The sequence below is a fragment of the Stigmatopora nigra genome, chromosome 9 (genome assembly GCF_051989575.1).
Source record: "Stigmatopora nigra isolate UIUO_SnigA chromosome 9, RoL_Snig_1.1, whole genome shotgun sequence".
NCBI lineage: Eukaryota > Metazoa > Chordata > Actinopteri > Syngnathiformes > Syngnathidae > Stigmatopora > Stigmatopora nigra.
The window spans coordinates 13,120,496-13,139,852 of record NC_135516.1 but is presented as its reverse complement, the minus strand read 5'-3'; the positions used below and the strand labels follow the sequence as shown (position 1 = coordinate 13,139,852).

The 19,357-nt window shown below is 37.9% G+C and overlaps 1 protein-coding gene across 1 annotated transcript in view; it reads right to left on the bottom strand.

Moving 5' to 3' along the window:
* Positions 1 to 4,063: 4,063 nt before the first annotated feature.
* The window catches only part of LOC144201772 (uncharacterized), a 72,471-nt gene continuing 57,177 nt past the window's right edge, over positions 4,064 to 19,357 (bottom strand). Inside the window, exons 5-6 of the mRNA XM_077724535.1 lie at positions 4,226 to 4,292; positions 4,064 to 4,115 (exon numbers count right to left, since the gene is read on the bottom strand). Of these exons, the coding sequence (XP_077580661.1) occupies positions 4,086 to 4,115; positions 4,226 to 4,292 (97 nt within the window). The 3' untranslated portion in view covers positions 4,064 to 4,085. The remainder of the gene's footprint in view (positions 4,116 to 4,225; positions 4,293 to 19,357) is intronic.

Genomic DNA, 19,357 nt, shown 5'->3' with positions numbered 1-19,357 from the left:
TCGGCCTGATGGATGAAGGTGTAGCATTGATCACAAACCGCCATTTATTTGCACTAGGCAAAGGTTCAAGTCCTGTGAAACACGTCTGTTAGCCGTGTGTCAGTCAGGACATCGTTAGCGAAGGCTTGGGGGGGGGGGGGGGGTGCAGGGGGCGGGTCGGGTCGGGAAGTGATATTTTATACCAGTTGTGACAGCGAGTGGGTGCATGGTCAATTTGCAGCTTTGGCAAGAAACACATTCAAAGACACTTTTGCATTAATCTGGGGGTTTCTAGTCTATAGAAATGCCAGAGGTAAGCAGTACAGTGGTACTCAAAACCAATGAACATACTCTGAACGGTGCCCGGACGTCTAGTCGCCGGTCAAATATTGACAGAGAATTTACTGTTAAAATCAGCTCTCAAAATTATATTCATGAGAGAGAGAGTTTAATATCTAAGAGAGAGAGTTTAATATGTAAGAGAGTTTAATATCTAAGAGAGTTTAATATCTAAGTACTGTTTAAAATCTAAGTACTGTTTAAAATCTAATTCCTGTTTTATATCTAAGTACTGTTAAAATCTAAGTACTGTTTAATATCTAAGTACTACTGTTTAATATCTAAGTATTACTGTTTAATATCCAAGTAGTACTGTTTAATATCTATGTACTGTTTAATATCTAAGTACTACTGTTTAATATCTAAGTATTACTGTTTAATATCCAAGTAGTACTGTTTAATATCTAAGTACTGTTTAATATCTAAGTACTACTGTTTAATATCTAAGTATTACTGTTTATTATCCAAGTAGTACTGTTTAATATCTAAGTACTGTTTAATATAACAGTACTGTTTAATATAACAGTACTGTTTAATATAACAGTACTGTTTAATATAACAGTACTGTTTAATATAACAGTAGTGTTTAATATAACAGTACTGTTTAATATAACAGTACTGTTTAATATAACAGTACTTAGATATTAAACAGTACTTGGGTACTAAACGCTCTCATGAATATAATTTTGAGATCTGATTTCAACAGTAAACTCTCCGTCACCATTTAACCGGGAAACAAAAAGACCGGCGGCCAAAAAGACCGGTGACCAAAAAGACCAGCGATCAAAAAGTCCGGCGACCAAACGTCCAAGCACCAATAAATGAGTCCATCTAACTAACCAATGTACAAATAATCCTATTCTGTGATCAAACTCGGAAAAGTAAAAGTTAACCCCACTCCTAATGAAGCTCAAACTATTTCAATACTACACATCAACAAACGCCATCTTAGGTTAAACATTCCTCATTAAAACTTGTCAGACTTCATCGAAAGACGCCGGTAAGAATCATCAACCTCTGCCACTTCTTTTTCAAAGACATCCACGACTCTACCGGAAGAAAAAAAAAAGGGAACAAAGTACACAAAATGCGTGGGTAACAAAGTCCCAAGACGGCAAATACGTACTTTGGGTGAAAAGGTGGTTAAAAAGTAAGCAGGGGGGGAGCTTTACAGACAAAAAAAACAACTTTCAGGGGGCTCGATATTTACTGAATATGTTTAGCTAAATCTCAACTCACTTCATGGGTGACATTGAATAAAAAAGTCTTTGGAGGTCATTTTGCTTCAGGCAAGTCAGACGATCAAAAGAAAGGCGGACAAAGAGAAGAATGGGATGGAAATCAAAACTTAACACTCCACAGATATCTGCGGGTGCTCATCCATGCTTTCGTGTTTGTTAAAATAGTCATGAACTATTGACTTTCACAATAAAAGACGTCTTAAGAAACAGCGTATCAAGAAATTCCCATCAAGAAAGTAGCTTTTGCTGTTGACCGTATGAGTCATGTAATTCATTTATATATATATAAATACCATAATAATTGTACATGTACGTAGTTATTTAAAGCATATTTTAGTAGGCGGACCGGTGGATGAGTGGTTAGTATGTTTGTTAGGTTAGATTAGAACTTTATTTCATGCTGTATTGGGGAAATTGTATTGGTTGCAGTAGCAAGACAGACACAGAAGGCATTGTAGAACTAGTTAAGAAAACTGGAGCCATACACAGGATGTCCACAAGGTGGGGACTGTCTGCAGACTGAGACTGAGTTTTTTGTTGTTGTTTGGAGCCAAAATGGTTGGTTCCTTCTTCTATTTTGAGACTTTTTCCGCTATGTTAAATGTTAGACTAGTGCGAAAAAATGCTATTAGCATTTTTTTGTAGTTTTGGAACCCCCAAGTTGTGTTTAACTCACAATTATGGGCTCGTGGGTTCGATCCCAGGTCGGTTCTCACACAGTGGAATTTGGATGCTCTGTCTGAGCTTGTGTGGGTTTTCTCCGGGTACTCCGGTTTCCTCCCATATCTCAAAAACATGCACGCTAGGCTAATTGTATGCTAAATTATACTTAAGTGCGAGTTTTTGGTTGTACGTCGACTCGAGCCTTGCGATTGGCTGGTCACCAAATTAAAGGGTGTTTCCCCGCCTGGTGCTTGTAGTCGGCTGGGACGGGCTCTAGCACCCCCTGTGACCTTTGCGAGGATAAAACTTTCAGAAAATGAATAAATGAATATTTTAGTATGCAACAAATGTGTCAAATTTGCGTCCGTTAAGATGTGTTGTCGTTTAATTTGTTGGGTGGCTATAATGTGGGTAAGTGAAAAATCCTAACTGTTCTAAAGGGCGATACATATGTTTTTTTTAGCAAATGATCCAGGGCGCCTACGTATTATATTGACTTTTTCTTCTTTGTAGGAACTAAAATCTCAGGAGCTTCTGCACACCAATTATTTCACAAGCCAGAATAAAATCGGAAGATTCCCATTCCAATCACGTTCTAAAAAAGCTCTTTTGTGCAATTCCCTAGAACGGGGCGGTAGGATGAGCATACCACCATCGCTCTACCAGTGTAAATCTTTCTTTTCCTACACCTGGATTTTACTGAAGCACATTTTTGTTGATTTTTGAAGATGCAATTTTTGCAACAAGAAAACGAGTACATCAAATTTTGGCACTTGGATGAAAAGACCAAAGACCAAATCCTATGAAGCACATATTTTCACATACACACACATATAGGGCACACGTAAAAGTCTAAAATGTACTACAAAGTGGACAGATTTCGACCTTGTGGACAAACATGGGTACTACAACTATAATAGCCGTAGAGGGAGATATTTCAGGGTACATTTTGATGTTTTATGTATTTTAAGACATTAATAAATCATTTATTTCAATTTTTTTCAAATTTTTGTGTGTTTTGTCACATCTTTCATACAAAATTGTGACATTTTGACCAATTTTAAAGGGTTTAGTTCAGAGGTCCGGAACCTTTTTGACAGAGAGAGCCATAAACAATTCATATTTTCAAACATTATCCCTTGAGAGCCATACTTAATTTAAAAGTAAAAATATATGATATATATTCTTTTGTAAACATTATTTCACTGTTGCTAATCAATGAGTATCAATAAGAGAATGCATTCAGAAGAGTCTAATGAAGAAAAAAATAGGATTCAAAAAGGCGGAGAGTCATATAAAACCATTAAAAGAGCCACATATGGCTCCCGAGCCATAGGTTCCCTACCTCTGGTTTAGTTGGTAGTTGCGTAAGCACCGTAGAACGAATTACAGAATTTACATATAAAGTACACTTCTACTTACAATTTTTAATTTACAGAATTTTTTTTTGGGACCAATTATTTTTTTAAGTAGACTATATTACTATTTTCCTAAAAAAGTCCTCTATTTTTTTCCCTAAATTTCAAACTTTATGTACTGATATTGTTATAAACCAGATTTAAATAATAATATTTTCACTAAAAGTAAGATTAAACTTACAGTAAATCCCATTTAGCATTTTTTTAAAGAATGACCTGATAAAAAACGTGCTTTAACGAGTCATAATTATTTTCAGTGTAGAACAGCTGACGGCAGTTAGGCTCAAAGCACAATTAATGACGCTATAAAAGTAGCACAGGTGCTCATCCATTACAGTCAAAACCTCCATTTGTCATGTATTTTTAGCTCAAGTACTCAACGTCATTTTTTAATCTTACCGGCGTTTTGGGGCGTTTGCTTTTGCAGAACTTTAAGACTTCTCTTTCAGGCCTTTTCTTTGTTTAACTGTCGAGGCTGTCGTAGTGGGAGGAGAGGCTCATTAGGCTTCACGTCGATTGCCATTCGTTGCGCTTTCTCCACTGGGAACGCTCGTCAAGCTAGGTCAAAGTCACATGTTCCATTACCTCCACTTGTGTTTCACACCAATTTGATGGTCTCCCCCAAGAGGGATGCAAGCAAGCAGTCTTGTTCCTGAAAATGACAAAAGCAAACATTTCAAGCGAATGCGAGAGATTCGGGGCGCCACTAAATTAAGAATCAACGCAATGGAGGATCGGCTTGGCTCGGTGTAGCAGCGGGTGTTCAAAAAACAACAGATGGGTGGCGCGTATACCCCTTCGAAAACCTGACGAGTGAGGAGAACAGCATGAGGACTTTGTACTGATTCACTCTTACGTGAGTCATGAGAATGGGAAGACTATAAACTAAGTGTTGGGATGTCCAGTTTATGGGAGAGTGGAATTTGTTCGGGGGTTATGGTTAGGTTGGGGTCTAGTTAAGGGGTGACTTAAGCTAGGAAAACTCTCGATTAAATGCCAGACTCATTTTTAATGAGGGTTTTTTTTTTGTCAAGACTGCTTCAGTTTTGGTTGTACTTCAAAAGATACTATTGGAGACTTTTTTGTATTCCAGTAATCCCTCGAATATAGCGGTTTTAACTTTTGCGTTTTTTTACATCGCAAATTTCTTTACTAAGGGATTTTTTTATTATTATATTTTTTTCAGTTGATAAAAATGCAAAAATCACAAGCAGAAGCCACTCCCCTTTCCTCCACTTGCTACTAGGACTCAGCACTGAAGTATAAAATATATATATGTATATTATTTTTAAATAATTATATTTATTTTATATTTTTTATTATTACTGTTTTTATATTTTTATATTATATTTATTTATTTTATAATTATATTTTATATTTATTATTTTAATATAGGAGTGACTCTACTTTGCGTTTTTTTGGTTTATTTTAAGAAAATAAATTATTTTTATGCTTTTTTTTAAATGTAAATGCATTTTTAGCAAAGCTAAAATAAAAACATTGTACAGTAATACCTCTACTTACGAATACTTACGAAAGTTTAAGGTTTTTTATGCAAATCAGTGACTCCAGATACAAAAAACATCCAAGTTATGAAATTCCCCAAATAGTAAATGTATTTCGTTCTGTTATTTTATTTTGAATTCCCCTTATTATGCAATTAAAAACTACAAATCCAACATGGCATAGTTTCACACACATGACAGGGCACACGTAAAAGTCTAAAATGTACTACAAAATGTCTGATCTACATTAACCATGCTAATCGAGGGATTACTATCCAAAGTTATGAAAACTAGCTCCCATTGTGCTATTGGAATTTAAAGTTAAAAAGCAAGTGTTATTTATTCCTTCATTAAAATTTAAGAAAAGCACAGACGGACTAACGGGGTCTCGTCTAAGGTGACAAACTGGAATTAAGCTCATTAAAAAGAGGGCAAATGTCGAATTCTGCCTCATTTAAAGTCCAAACAGTACAAAAAAACGGAAAAGTTTCATGGTCACCTTTGTGATAGAACGCCATCCACGTGATGTTTATTCCGAGATCGAATGGCATTTGATGTATACGCATTGTCCACATGTGTGGGCGAGTTAAGCTTGGGAATATTATTAAGCAGGATCTAAAGGGAACTGGTCGATTTGAGAGGCCCCCCCTTGCCCACCAGCCCACTAGCAATCCCACCCCCCCCCCCCCCCCCAAAGTGAAGTCCTACACATGATCTCCAAGCGTTTGGCCTCCTATCGCGTTGCCGACTAATCACTGGGAAGACGCCAAGTCTTAATCACGACGAGGCGGATGGAGAGAAGGAATGGAAAATAAGAAACGTGGACCTCTGCAACTTTGTACTTTTCACATTGCAAAAATGTGAAACTTTTTCTTTTCTTTAGTTTAAATGAGGATATAATTTTATGTAAAGGCGTACTTGGAACTTTACAGGGAAATACAGTACTGTTTAATAACTAAGTACTGTTTAATATCTAAGTACTGTTTAATATCTGAGTACTGTTTAATATCTAAGTACTGTTTAATATCTGAGTACTGTTTAATATCTGAGTACTGTTTAATATCTAAGTAGTGTTTAATATCCAAGTACTTTTTAATATCTAAGTACTGTTTAATATCCAAGTACTGTTTAATATCCAAGTAATGTTTAATATCTAAGTACTGTTTCATATCCAAGTACTGTTTAATATCTAAGTACTGTTTAATATCTAAGTACTGTTTAATATATAAGTACTGTTTAATATCTAAGTACTGTTCAATATCTAAGTACTGTTTAATATCTAAGTACTGTTTAATATCTAAGTACTGTTTAATATCTAAGTACCGTTTAATATCTAAGTACCGTTTAAAATTGGAGTACTGTTTAATATCTAAGTACTGTTCAATATCTAAGTACTGTTTAATATCTAAGTACTGTTTAATATCTAAGTACTGTTTAATATCTAAGTACTGTTAAAAAAGTAGATATTTAGATATTAAACTCTCCATAAATATAATTTTCTGAGCTGGTTTCAACAGTACTTCGATATTAAACAGTACTTCGATATTAAACAGTACTTAGATATTAAACAGTACTTAGATATTAAACAGTACTTAGATATTAAACAGTACTTCGATATTAAACAGTACTTAGATATTAAACAGTACTTCGATATTAAACAGTACTTCGATATTAAACCTCTCTTAGATATTAAACTGTCTATTAAACTTTCTGTCACAATTTGACCGCTGACCAAAAGACCGGCGACCAAACGTCCGCTCACTGAAACTGTCCTACCACTCAATCAGCAACAGCGAAGAGAAACCTTAAGCAACATTTGCAAAATGTGAAATACTACATATATAAAAGGCCTTAGTTTGAACCCCGCTTGTTATAAAGTGTTGAAGTGGAAAACATGGCCGGCGTTGGCGTCATCAAAGCACGGCTAATAACACACTTGAGGTTTGCAGGAAATAACTTTCATCTGATTGTCGTTTTGTATGCGCCACAAAGAAGACGATGGCGAGGTCCCCGTTGGCCTGTGATGGAAATATATGCGATGGCCATGCAAATATATGCGCTTTTAAACCTTCTCTCTGGCTTCATGCTTAACTCCTCTCAAGCTTGATCAATGATCCCCGTTGTAACCTTAAAATGCCTCACAGACTAAATATTCAACTTAACCCGACTCGGAACCAAAAAGAATACATTTCATTTTAACATATTCTGCTACATTGCTTCTGGGTGGGTTCATTGAAATATGTCAAGAGCTTGAAAACCAAAAAACACCCTTCATTTTGCCTATTTTGGCAGCTCGCTTGTTGAATTTCAGGGAATTTGTGAAGATATAGTGGTGCTTTGACATACGAGCAATTTGAGATAAGAGTCAAATTTCCGGGCAAATGTTTATCTTGAGATACGAGTCAAATTTTAGGCAGATATTTATCTTGAGATACGAGACAAATTTGGATATACGAGCATATTCATAAGAACATCATGGCCACTGTTGCAACTCTCTTGTGTAATGTCTCTATGAGCACTGGGCGGAGCCTTACATTTTTCAGGGGTGGGGTCAGGGTGGAGGCGGGGCCAATAGAGCCAAGAAAGGTATCAAAATTTCAAACTAAATTAGACTTAAGTTTAGTGTAAGGTTAGATTAAATTTATTTTTGAGTGTTTTTGCATCGTAATCCAAGTTCATTTAAATTTGTTTATGTTATGTTACAAGCACGTTACCGTGCAAAAAATCTCTCTCCCCTCTGCAAAATCTGTCTAATTTTAGTACTATCCAAGACATTTTAATAATATTAAAACACTAGTTATTTGTCACTTTGTTAATAGATGGCGAAATCAAACAAATAAAAATGTTTTCCTCATAAAATATCTTGTTTTGGGTGTTTTTTAGAGGGTTTACGAACAAATTAATCTGTTTTTAGTTCATTTCTATGGGAAACATGGTTTGAATTATCATTCTAAGTTATCATTTTAAACCAGTATGTTGCATTTTTTCCATGTTTATATGTAATGCTTGACAAAAATCTGCTAAAATAGCGTTTGACCCAAGTATAGAAATGAAGTCTAACTTTCTGAACGCTAGCCACTATCAACATCAACTCATGCAATCCCGCATAAAGTGCACCGAAAAGCCTTGTTGACTCGGCTTTAATGGAGTTTGCGGTCACCCCAAAGACCCCCCCCCCAGTCAACAAGTCAGCCAGCGCCAACATGCAACCAATAACGCCTGATGTATGCAAAAGAGCCCGATAGGAGATAATGAAAGATTAATGAGTAAATCTCTGCCAATGAATATTTGAGAAGAAGGACCAGGCAAAGAAGGGGGCGGGGCAATCTGTTTAATACACAAGTGCTTTTCTCTACATGCCAACATCATTCTTACGTCTATTTTTTCTTTTTACAAACATATTAATATCCATGCAGATACTCAAAGGAAGCTATTTTCAGAAATACTTTTTCATAAATGACCTTGTATGGTTATATATTTTGTCCTGCTTTGACAAAGGCAGAATGGCCGTCATTGGCTCGAGGGGTGCCGTAGGCGTCGTTAAATTAGAAGGAGAGAGGTCGTTAGGCAGCCAATGAGGGTAGATGTGTAGCGGTGGGGATGGAGAAACGAAAGACAGTAACATTGGTCATGTCAGAGACAATAAATGGCGACCAATCGGCATTATTGGACATGTCAGAGGCAAGAAATGGCGACCAATTGACATTATTAGTCATGTCAGAGAGGAAAAGTGGCGACCAATCGGCATTATTGGTCATGCCAGAGTAGGGAAGTGGCGACCAATCCGCATTATTGGTCAAAGAGTAGGGAAATGGCGACCAATCGGCATTATTGGTCATGTCAGAGACAAGAAAGGGCGAGCAATCAACATTATTGGCCATGTCAGCGACAAAAAATGGCGACCAATCGACATTATTGGAATGTCAAAGACAAGAAATGGCGACCGATCAACATTGGTCATGTCAGACAAAAGAAAGGCGACCAATCGTCAAAATTGGTCATGTCAAAGACAAGAAAAAGCGACCAATCGATATTATTTGTCATGTCACAGAGAAGAAATGGCGACCAATCGACGTTATTGGTCATGTCAGAGACAAGCAATGGCGACCAATGCATTATTGGTCATTTTAGAGACAAGAAATGGCGACCAATCAGCATTATTGGTATGTCAGAGACAAGAAATGGCGACCAATACACTATTGGTCATGTCAGAGACAAAAAATGGCGACCAATCTGTATTATTGGTCATGTCAGAGAGAAAAAATGGCGATCACAATGTTGAGAGCTTTTCCATTCGTCTCTATTTACAAATTTGTCTCTACTTACAAACAAATTCAAGTTACAAAACTGCTTCTGAAACCAATCATTTCATCAGCAGGGTACAGTATACATAAACACAGTGTGCCCTTAAGAGATTCACTGTCCATCTAAAATTCTCCATTTGAAGGCAATTCTTTTGGCATACAAACTGTGTAAATTCCAGACATGTTTCCTCTTCTGCGGATTGACAAACGATGTCCGCAAGTGCGGTCGACGGCCGGAATGGAATTCTGACATTTTCTGGGCTCGTGTTCCCACGGCGGCTAAAACCACGCGGCTAACGTTTGACCATTTGCACAGCGTATCACTTTCGCGCAATTGATTCCCCAGCTTGGAGGGCCGGCACTCGACGAGCCCTAACGGTCAGGGTTCCACCGCCGCACGCTGAAAGGATCAATGGATTCGTTTTCACGAGATGGGCGGCACTCCACGACGGCGGGCGTGCCGCCGCATGCCAAGAGGCGGATTAGAACCACGGCGGGTGGTGGCGACCGGCGTTTGCTGGCTACGTCTGTCGGCTCGGGATGGTGACAAATGGAGACCGGTCAAAAAAGGAGCCGGCTCGCGTCTCCAACTCAATCACGTAGTGTCAATACCTTGGCAAATGTGACGGGCGCCGTTTTGAAATCTCTCATTCCTTTACATTGTCACTTCCTTTCAGGCGGCCGTGCCGAAAATGGAACGCTTGCTTTCTTTGCTTTTATGATGACTGTGACAGGACGGAAAACCCAGCCCAGACACAACTTTGCATTTGGCACTAGTGGACTTTCAGGTCCTCTTTTCAGCTCATTACTACTTATCTATGTTGATGACTACTTATGTATATTGACGACTACTCAAGTATGTTGACGGCTACTTATCTATATTGACTAATCTATGTTGACTACTTATCTATGGTGACTACTCACTCATCTATGTTGACTACTCACCTATGTTGACTACTCATCTATGTTGACTACTTATCTATGTTGACTACTTATCTATGTGGGCTACTTATCTATGTGGGCTACTTATCTATGTGGGCTACTTATCTATGTGGGCTACTTATCTATGTGGGCTACTTATCTATGTTGACTACTCACTCATCTATGTTGACTACTCACCTATGTTGAATACTCATCTATGTTGACTACTTATCTATGTTGACTCCTTATCTATGTTGACTACTTATCTATCTATGTTGGCTACTTATCTATCTATGTTGGCTACTTATCTATGTGGACTACTTATCTATGTGGACTACTTATCTATGTGGGCTACTTATCTATGTGGGCTACTTATCTATGTGGGCTACTTATCTATGTGGGCTACTTATCTATGTGGGCTGCTTATCTATGTGGGCTACTTATCTATGTTGACTACTCACTCATCTATGTTGACTACTCACCTATGTTGAATACTCATCTATGTTGACTACTTATCTACGTTGACTACTTATCTATCTATGTTGGCTACTTATCTATCTGTGTTGGCTACTTATCTATGTGGACTACTTATCTATGTGGACTACTTATCTATGTGGGCTACTTATCTATGTGGGCTACTTATCTATGTGGGCTACTTATCTATGTGGACTACTTATCTATGTTGACTACTTATCTATGTTGACTACTTATCCATGTTGACTACTTACCTATGTTGACTACTTACCTAAGTTGACTACTTACCTATATTGACTACTTATCTATGTTGGCTACTAATTTATTATGTTCACTACTACTTATTATGTTGATGACTACTTATCTATGTTGACTACTTATCTATGTTGGCTACTACTTATTTATTATGTTGACTACTTATCACTTCCCTACTTGTTTCTATTGTTTTCTACTTATTTATTGTTATTATATACTGATTTAGTATTTGTTGTTGTAATTTGTTCACTTTGTGCTGAAGCCTTAAGTCTTATTATACTTGTATAATCACAATAAAATCATTCAATAGTATTCATTCGGGGATAACCTGCAAGTACAAAATTCCATCTTGTCGTGATCAAAAATGAACATCGAAAGAGCACGATTAAATAGCAATGTGTAAATCTAATCTCTGTCCGATTTGACAGAGCAGATGGAGGCGGAGCCCCGAGCCCTGAGTCTTAACCCCCCCACATCCCGCCGGCCCCTCCCTTCCCGTCTCCTTCGCACGACAACGTTCTTCTCGGGACTTCCGCGCCCCGCTACACCTCATCTCCATAGCAGGCCATGAATAATGTAACAATGCGGGGTTGTCTTTCTGACAGAGCAACTTGACGTAGAAAAGCTGTTAGCCAGGGATAGGCTCCGGCACCCACCGCGAGCCTTTTACGGAAAATGACTGACAAAAAACAGCTAAAAGCTGCTATGGGAAATAAAGCAAAAATGGCAACAGGCCGCTTTGTTCCCGGGTTTAAAATGCTGGACACGCGTGACGTGACGGGCCGTTAAGAGGAAGAGGAGGATGAAGAAGATGAGCATGCTAGATCCAGCTGTTAGGAGTGTCGGAAAGGGAGCGCTGACGTGCCTTGCTTGGTGTGCTAGTGATCCGTGCTCACCTGAGGGCCTTTGAATGTTGCATTTTCTGACAAAGCCTTCCATTATTCAAGTCGGATGACCCACCCAGCATGCAATTGGGCTTTTCTTAGCCATCCGACACTTCTGATTCTTCCCTTCATTTAAACACAGTCTCATAGTTTTACTGCTATTTGGCGATGGTTCACAACGAACGCCTTTTTATTTTTTTATTTTTGGGGAAAAGTGAAGCTTCATTTTTTTGAACGACGACAGTAAGATTTTCAATTAGTTTTTCTCTTTAGATGGAGACATGCAAAAATATGTGATCGGGACATTCCTAACTACTAACACCACCACTACCATTACTATTACTACTACCACCACTACTACTACCATTACTACTACTACTACCACTACTACTACCATTACTACTACTACTACCACCACTACTACTACCATTACTACTACTACTACCATTACTACTACTACTAACACCACTACTACTACCATTACTACTACTACTACTACCACCACTACTACTACCATTACTACTACTACTACCACCACTACTACTACTACCAGCACTACTACTACGACTACTACCAGCACTACTACTACTACTACTACCAGCACTACTACTACTACTACTACTACTACTACTACTACCAGCACTACTACTACTACTACTACTACCAGCACTACTACTACTACTACTACCACCACTACTACTACTACGACTACTACCACCACTACTACTACGACTATTACCACCACTACTACTACGACTACTACCACCACTACTACTACGACTACTACCACCACTACTACTACTACGACTACTACCACCACTACTACTACTACGACTACTACCACCACTACTACTACTAGTACCACCAGTACTACCATTACTACTACTACTACCACCACCAGTACTACCGTTTCTACTACTTCTACCACCATGTGTAATGTGTTGAAAAATCTATTTGTACAGTTTTTATCACTTAACCAGAGAAATTAAAATAAAATAATGGATAAGGAAATGCATTTACTTTTTGGGGGATTTCGTAGCTTGATTTTCTTTGTATCTCGAGTCATAGAAACATTTGTAACCTGAAATGTACGTACTTGGAGGCATTCGTAAGTAGAGGTATGACGATCTTTTTTTTGGGGTTATTTTCTGTCCAATACTTTTAGAGCTTGCTTTCAATTGGTTTGTTGACCTTAGAACACAACGTCATGATAGCAGGTGTTACATCACATTTTGAAGTGGGGGGGTGGGCCCTATATGGAAAAATTCCCAAAATGGATTCGGGAGCGAGACATCTGGAAGTCTATTTTTACATTTTCAGCAAATGCTTTGTCAATTATTGAAGGTGCACTGCGATTTACGCCAGCTCCTGAAATATGCATTAAGTGTCTATAAAGGATGGGATGTCTCCTCACTTTACTCGCACACAACGGACACGCAAAATGGAGACAGACAAAGATGGAGGGAGGGAGGTCTTTGTGTCAGGGTTGGACTTTTCTGTTTTTTTTTCTTTTCGTTTACAATACGTCATGTCGAGGCTTTAACGCCGATCTGATTACACTTGAGTGAGAAATGTGAGTATTCGAGGGAGAACGTTCTTGAAATATTAATGCGTTTTTGAAGGGGGATTTTAATGCAAAAAAACAACAAATAGTTGAAAAATAGCCAAATTTGAGCTTCTTTTATGAGTATTTTCTTGACTTTTAAGCAGGTTTTTTAGTGTAAATATGAATTTAGAGTATAATATGTGTATTTTTTTTGTACTATAGCTGGAGGTTATTTAAATTTATATAAAAAAATATACCATGTGATGAATTGATGGTAGTTTTCTTGTTTTTTTATGGTATTTTTGTTCTGCAGTTTTATTGTAAATAATGAAATAAGTTTTGTATTTTTGTTGTTGTAATATATTTGAGGATTGACAGTTATTTTATCATGTTATGGAATCATTTTTTAAACGATCCCTGCTTGTGTGTTTATTGAAGAATAAAGTCAGTATTGTTAGCACGCTATGTGACAAAGTGAAGGGAGTATAAATACGCAGCGTAGGTGGTTGAGCGTTATTATGACCAAGGGAGTGCGAAAAGAACATTTAGCTGCGTTTTGGGAAGAAGAAGAAGAAGAAGAGAAAAAAAAAGCCGCAGACGTGGATATTGATTTTAGTATCGCGTGGCAATTTGTGTGCAAAATTGCTTTGGTGAGCGACATTTTCAACAAGCGGCGTCGTGTCAAACCCTGGAGATTTCATTAATAAGGTTAACACTGTTTGACTCGCATCATAATTATTGTTTACTTAGCTGCATTCTATTGTTCACAAGGAACGTTTTTAATTTTTTTGGGAAAAGTGAAGCTTCATTTTATGAACGACGAGAGTAAGATTTTCAATTAGTTTTTCACCAAAATCATGTCGTCTTTTCTCTTGAAATGGAGACAATCAGAAATATGTGATCGGGACATTCCTAACTACTACCATTACTACGACTACGACCACCACTACTACCATTACTAATACTACCACCACTACTACCATTACTACTACCACCACTACTACCATTACTACAACTATTGCCAACACTACTACTACTACTGCCACCACCACCACCACTACTACTACTACTACTACTACTACTACTACTACTACTACTACTACTGCCACCAATACTACTACTACTACTACTGCCACCAATACTACTACTACTACTACTGCCACCAATACTACTACTACTACTACTACTACTGCCAACACTACTACTACTACTACTGCCAACACTACTACTACTACTACTGCCAACACTACTACTACTGCCAACACTACTACTACTGCCAACACTACTACTACTACTACTGCCAACACTACTACTACTACTACTGCCAACACTACTACTACTGCCAACACTACTACTACTACTGCCAACACTACTACTACTACTACTGCCAACACTACTACTACTACTACTGCCAACACTACTACTACTACTGCCAACACTACTACTACTACTACTACGACCACTAGCACCACCACTACCAATACCACTACTACTGCCAACACTACTACTACTACTACTACTGCCAACACTACTACTACTACTACTACTGCCAACACTACTACTACTACTACTACTGCCAACACTACTACAACTACTGCCAACACTACTACTACTACTGCCAACACTACTACTACTACTACGACCACTAGCACCACCACTACCAATACCACTACTACCAATACCACTACCACTACCACCACCACCACCACCACTACTACAGCTCCATCTAGTGGATGTATAACACAATCCCCTATTACTACTAGCACCAGCTACCACCCCTACGACTACTATTATCACGTCTTATAATTCAGTGCACTTTGACAATTTTAAGAGAGGCCATTCATTCAAACTGTGCCTTGAAGTACACAAAATACACAAGGTGAACGTGGCGCAACAGTATCTCGGAAGAAAACCCCGGCCAGCTAACGATTTGGGCTTTCTCCTTCACCTGCGCATCAATAAGCCCGGGAGTCAAGACCAAGCGTCAGGGAAGGTCGGCAGTGGGTGTGTGAGACATTGGAGACGCCAAAATGGGCTTTCCTGCCACTCCTCGACCCAATCCAGAGGCTCCATCTGTGGTCCCCCGCAGGCCCAGCCAACGCCGGCCTCTCTCACGCCGCGCCAACACTTGCAGGCAGACACGCACCTACAAGTAGATGCATGCCTGGGGGATTTTTTTCCTCCCCTCCACGCCATGCCATGACGCTTTGGTCTCATGGATGAGAGGTAAAAATAGAAATGCCTTGTGATCCTGCTGAATATAGTATGTAATACTTAGTACAATGGTGTGGGCCGCTTTAACGTCAACTTGATTTTACATGGGACCATTTTAGATATAATATTTAGATTTTTTTTTTATAAATGGATTAAAATAACTGGATTAAAAGCCCTGATTATTCCGTTTTTTTTATAGATCTAAAACAATGTTTATTTTAGCTTTTTTAAATCTATTTTTTTAGATTTTACAAAACTATTTTTTAACTAAAAACATAGAAAATTTGATTAAAAAATGACAATTATTGATTTAAAGGGGGAATATCAGGAAATTGAATATATTTATGCTCTTCATTTTCAAAAGAGAAGGTTGGCACTCATCATTTACTTTCCCGGGCCAGATTTGGCCCCCGGGCCACCACTTTAACACATGTAACTAAGTATATTGTGATACCTCTACTTACGAATGCTTTAACTCACCAATTGTTCAAGTTATGAAAGGCTTTCATATGTACATTATTGTTCAAAAACACAATTGTCCGAAATTACGGAACTTTAAAGTAGTATAGCATATTTCTCGCAATTTTGCAGATTTTTATAGCAAAATTTACAAGCTTTTTTTGTTTTTTTTGCTGGAAATAAATACATATACAAAAAAATGTTGTATTTCAAGGTATTCTTTTACATTAAAAAGCAAACAGATTTTTATAGCACAATTTTACAAGTTTTTTGGGCGCAAATATATACGTATACATTAAAATACAGAGTAAAAAAATTGTATTACAATGTACTATACCTTTAAATGGAAAAAGACAACTGCATCCAATTGAAAGTAATTATTAGATGATTAATCATCCATAATTCAGCTTCATTTAAAATTAAGTTTACGGTACAGCTTTAAAAAAATAATATTTGTACACCATTTCGATTCCTCCATTACAACTTGCGTAAATCACTTTTAAAGCAGCACCAACAAATCACCCAACCCGACTTAACAATCTCATCTCCATAATATTTGCGCCCATCTTTCTTCCATCTTGGCGACTTATCGATAGGCTGTCCTTAAATTTACATTTTGATTGGCCGCCAAGACGAAAATCCCCCACATTAACATTCCAGATGCACAAAAAATGGATTGGTCATGACAGCATTTTTAATTTAAACTCCTGACTTGTTACCCTAGTTGAGATGCTAAGCTAATGCTAATTGATATCGGATCATTGGGTTTGACCTCTTTTAATCAATATGTAAAATGATATCAGACACATGGTCTTGATTGGTTAGTTCTGGCCACAAATAGAGGTGATTTTATTTTGAAGGGTTAGCGCCTGGTTCATTTCTTTTGACAGGGGGGGGGGGGGGGGGGCATTACCCCGTTTGGGCGCTTTTAATAATTCACTGTTAACGTGTACCCAGGAAATGAGTCTTTTTTTAATATGTTCCTAATAGCCCACTTAAAGGTTATGTCTATCAGATGGCTCTAGTGGGGGGGGGGGGCCTCTGGTTTTGGTGGGGGGGGGGCGCTGGCATTTTAATCAGCGCACGAGTTTCCTTTCTAACGAATGATAGTGTGACGCAGCTGGATGAATATGTGCTTTGATGTTTCCATCCAAAAAAAGGCCCGTTGTGCTTTTGTTGCGACTTGCCTCGAATAATTGGAGCAATAAATGAGAAACTGTGGAAGGCAAGATTGTTTTGATTTCCTTTTTTGGGGGTGGGGGGGTGGGGGGGGGGGTATTTGTGTAAATTATGGATCGTCAACGGGCTAACGAGAGGATATTGACATTTTGGTTTCATGTACACCGGATAAGTAGGCAGCAGAATTAATAAGTAATAGTCAACATGGATAAGTAGTCGACAGAATAACTAAGTATGAGTCTATATAGATAGGTAATCAATAGAATAAATAAGTAGTAGTCAACATAGATAAGTAGTCGACAGAATAACTAAGTATGAGTCTATATAGATAGGTAATCAATAGAATAAATAAGTAGTAGTCAACATAGATAAGTAGTCAGCCGAATAAATAAGTAGTCAAAATAGATAAGTAGTAAACCGAATAAATAAGCAGTCAACCGAATAAATAAGTAGCAGTCTACAGAGATAAGTAATCAACAGAATAAATAAGTAGTAGTCAACATAGATAAGTAGTCAACCGAATAAATAAGTAGTAGTCAAATACCTAAGTAGTCAGCAGAATAACTAAGCAGTAGTCAACATAGATAAGTAGCAAACAGAATAACTAAGCAGTAGTCAACATAAATTAGTCATCATAAATATGTAGTAGTCAACATAGATAAGTAGCCAGCAGAATAAATATGTAATAGTCAACATAGATAAGTAGTCAACAGAATAAATAAGTAGTCAACAAAGATAAGTAGCCAAAAGAATAAATTAATAGTATTCAACAGAATAAATTAGTAGACAAAAGAATAAATTAGTAGACAAAAGAATAAATTAATAGTAGTCAACAGAATAAATAAGTAGTAGTCAACAGAATAAATAAGTAGTAGTCAACACATAGTAGATGCACAAAGTGACTAAAGTTCCTAGATGTAGACTATACCTAGGCCTCATTCGAAGAAACTGTCCTCTAGTTTTTTTGTCTTATCGTAGTATTTGACATCTATAAAATCCTACTCAAGCTTTGACTCCTTCTTAGTCGATTCTCAACCATCCCCAATTAAAAGGAATTGTGTTTAAATTGTCAGCAATGGCAGCAGGTGAGCTAAGACTCACAAGAACTTTAAAAATGGCGAATCAGTGTCCTTTGAATGACACTTAAATGTAAAAGCAATTAAAAAGTAGAGAAAAGCACCACACGCCGACATAAGGTAAGGAAAAGTGACACATACTAATTGGACTTTGAGGTATTGCCCTTTCTTTCTCGCGGGTAATCATTACATACAGTGGGGGCCATCAGCATTATTGTCACCCCTTTAAAATTCCTATCTCGTCTCCGACTCATTAGCGTAGCGCCGCCGCTGAACCGCCTGACTTTTCCGTCCACAGGTAAAAGCCCCGCCCCCTTTCTTCCCTGTGGTGGCGGTGGGTGGAAGCTAACAGGTCACATGAATTTGTAATGGACTCCAGCACCCCCTCCAGGGCCACGATAATGTCAAGTCTTTGATGGCGGAGAGGGTTACGGTGCAATGAATCAAGGAGACGTCGGCACCGATGAAAAATACTCGGAAAACAGATGATCTCTGGCAGAAAGGTCGTAAAATAAATAAATAAAAAGTCGAAATTATTCCTTAGGGGGTAGTTGGTGGAAAGTATTTGGAGGTATTGTTGTTGTTGTGGGGGTTTAATCATGGTATTTGGAGGAGGTATGGTGTTTTGATGGGAAGAAAGAGGAGGATTTGTTGTTTTTACTCGCATATAAGCCTTAAAAGTTGTCAAAAATGTAATTATACAGTGGTACCGTATTTTCACGACTATAAGGCGCACTTAAAAGTCTTACATTTTCTCCAAAATAGACGGTGCGCCTTATAATCCAGTGCGCCTTATATATGGAAATAAACAGAAAACCAAAAACGAAAAACCACCACTGTCGGATATTAAAAAAAACACAAATGCCTGAACTGAATACTCAATACTGTTAAATATGCAGA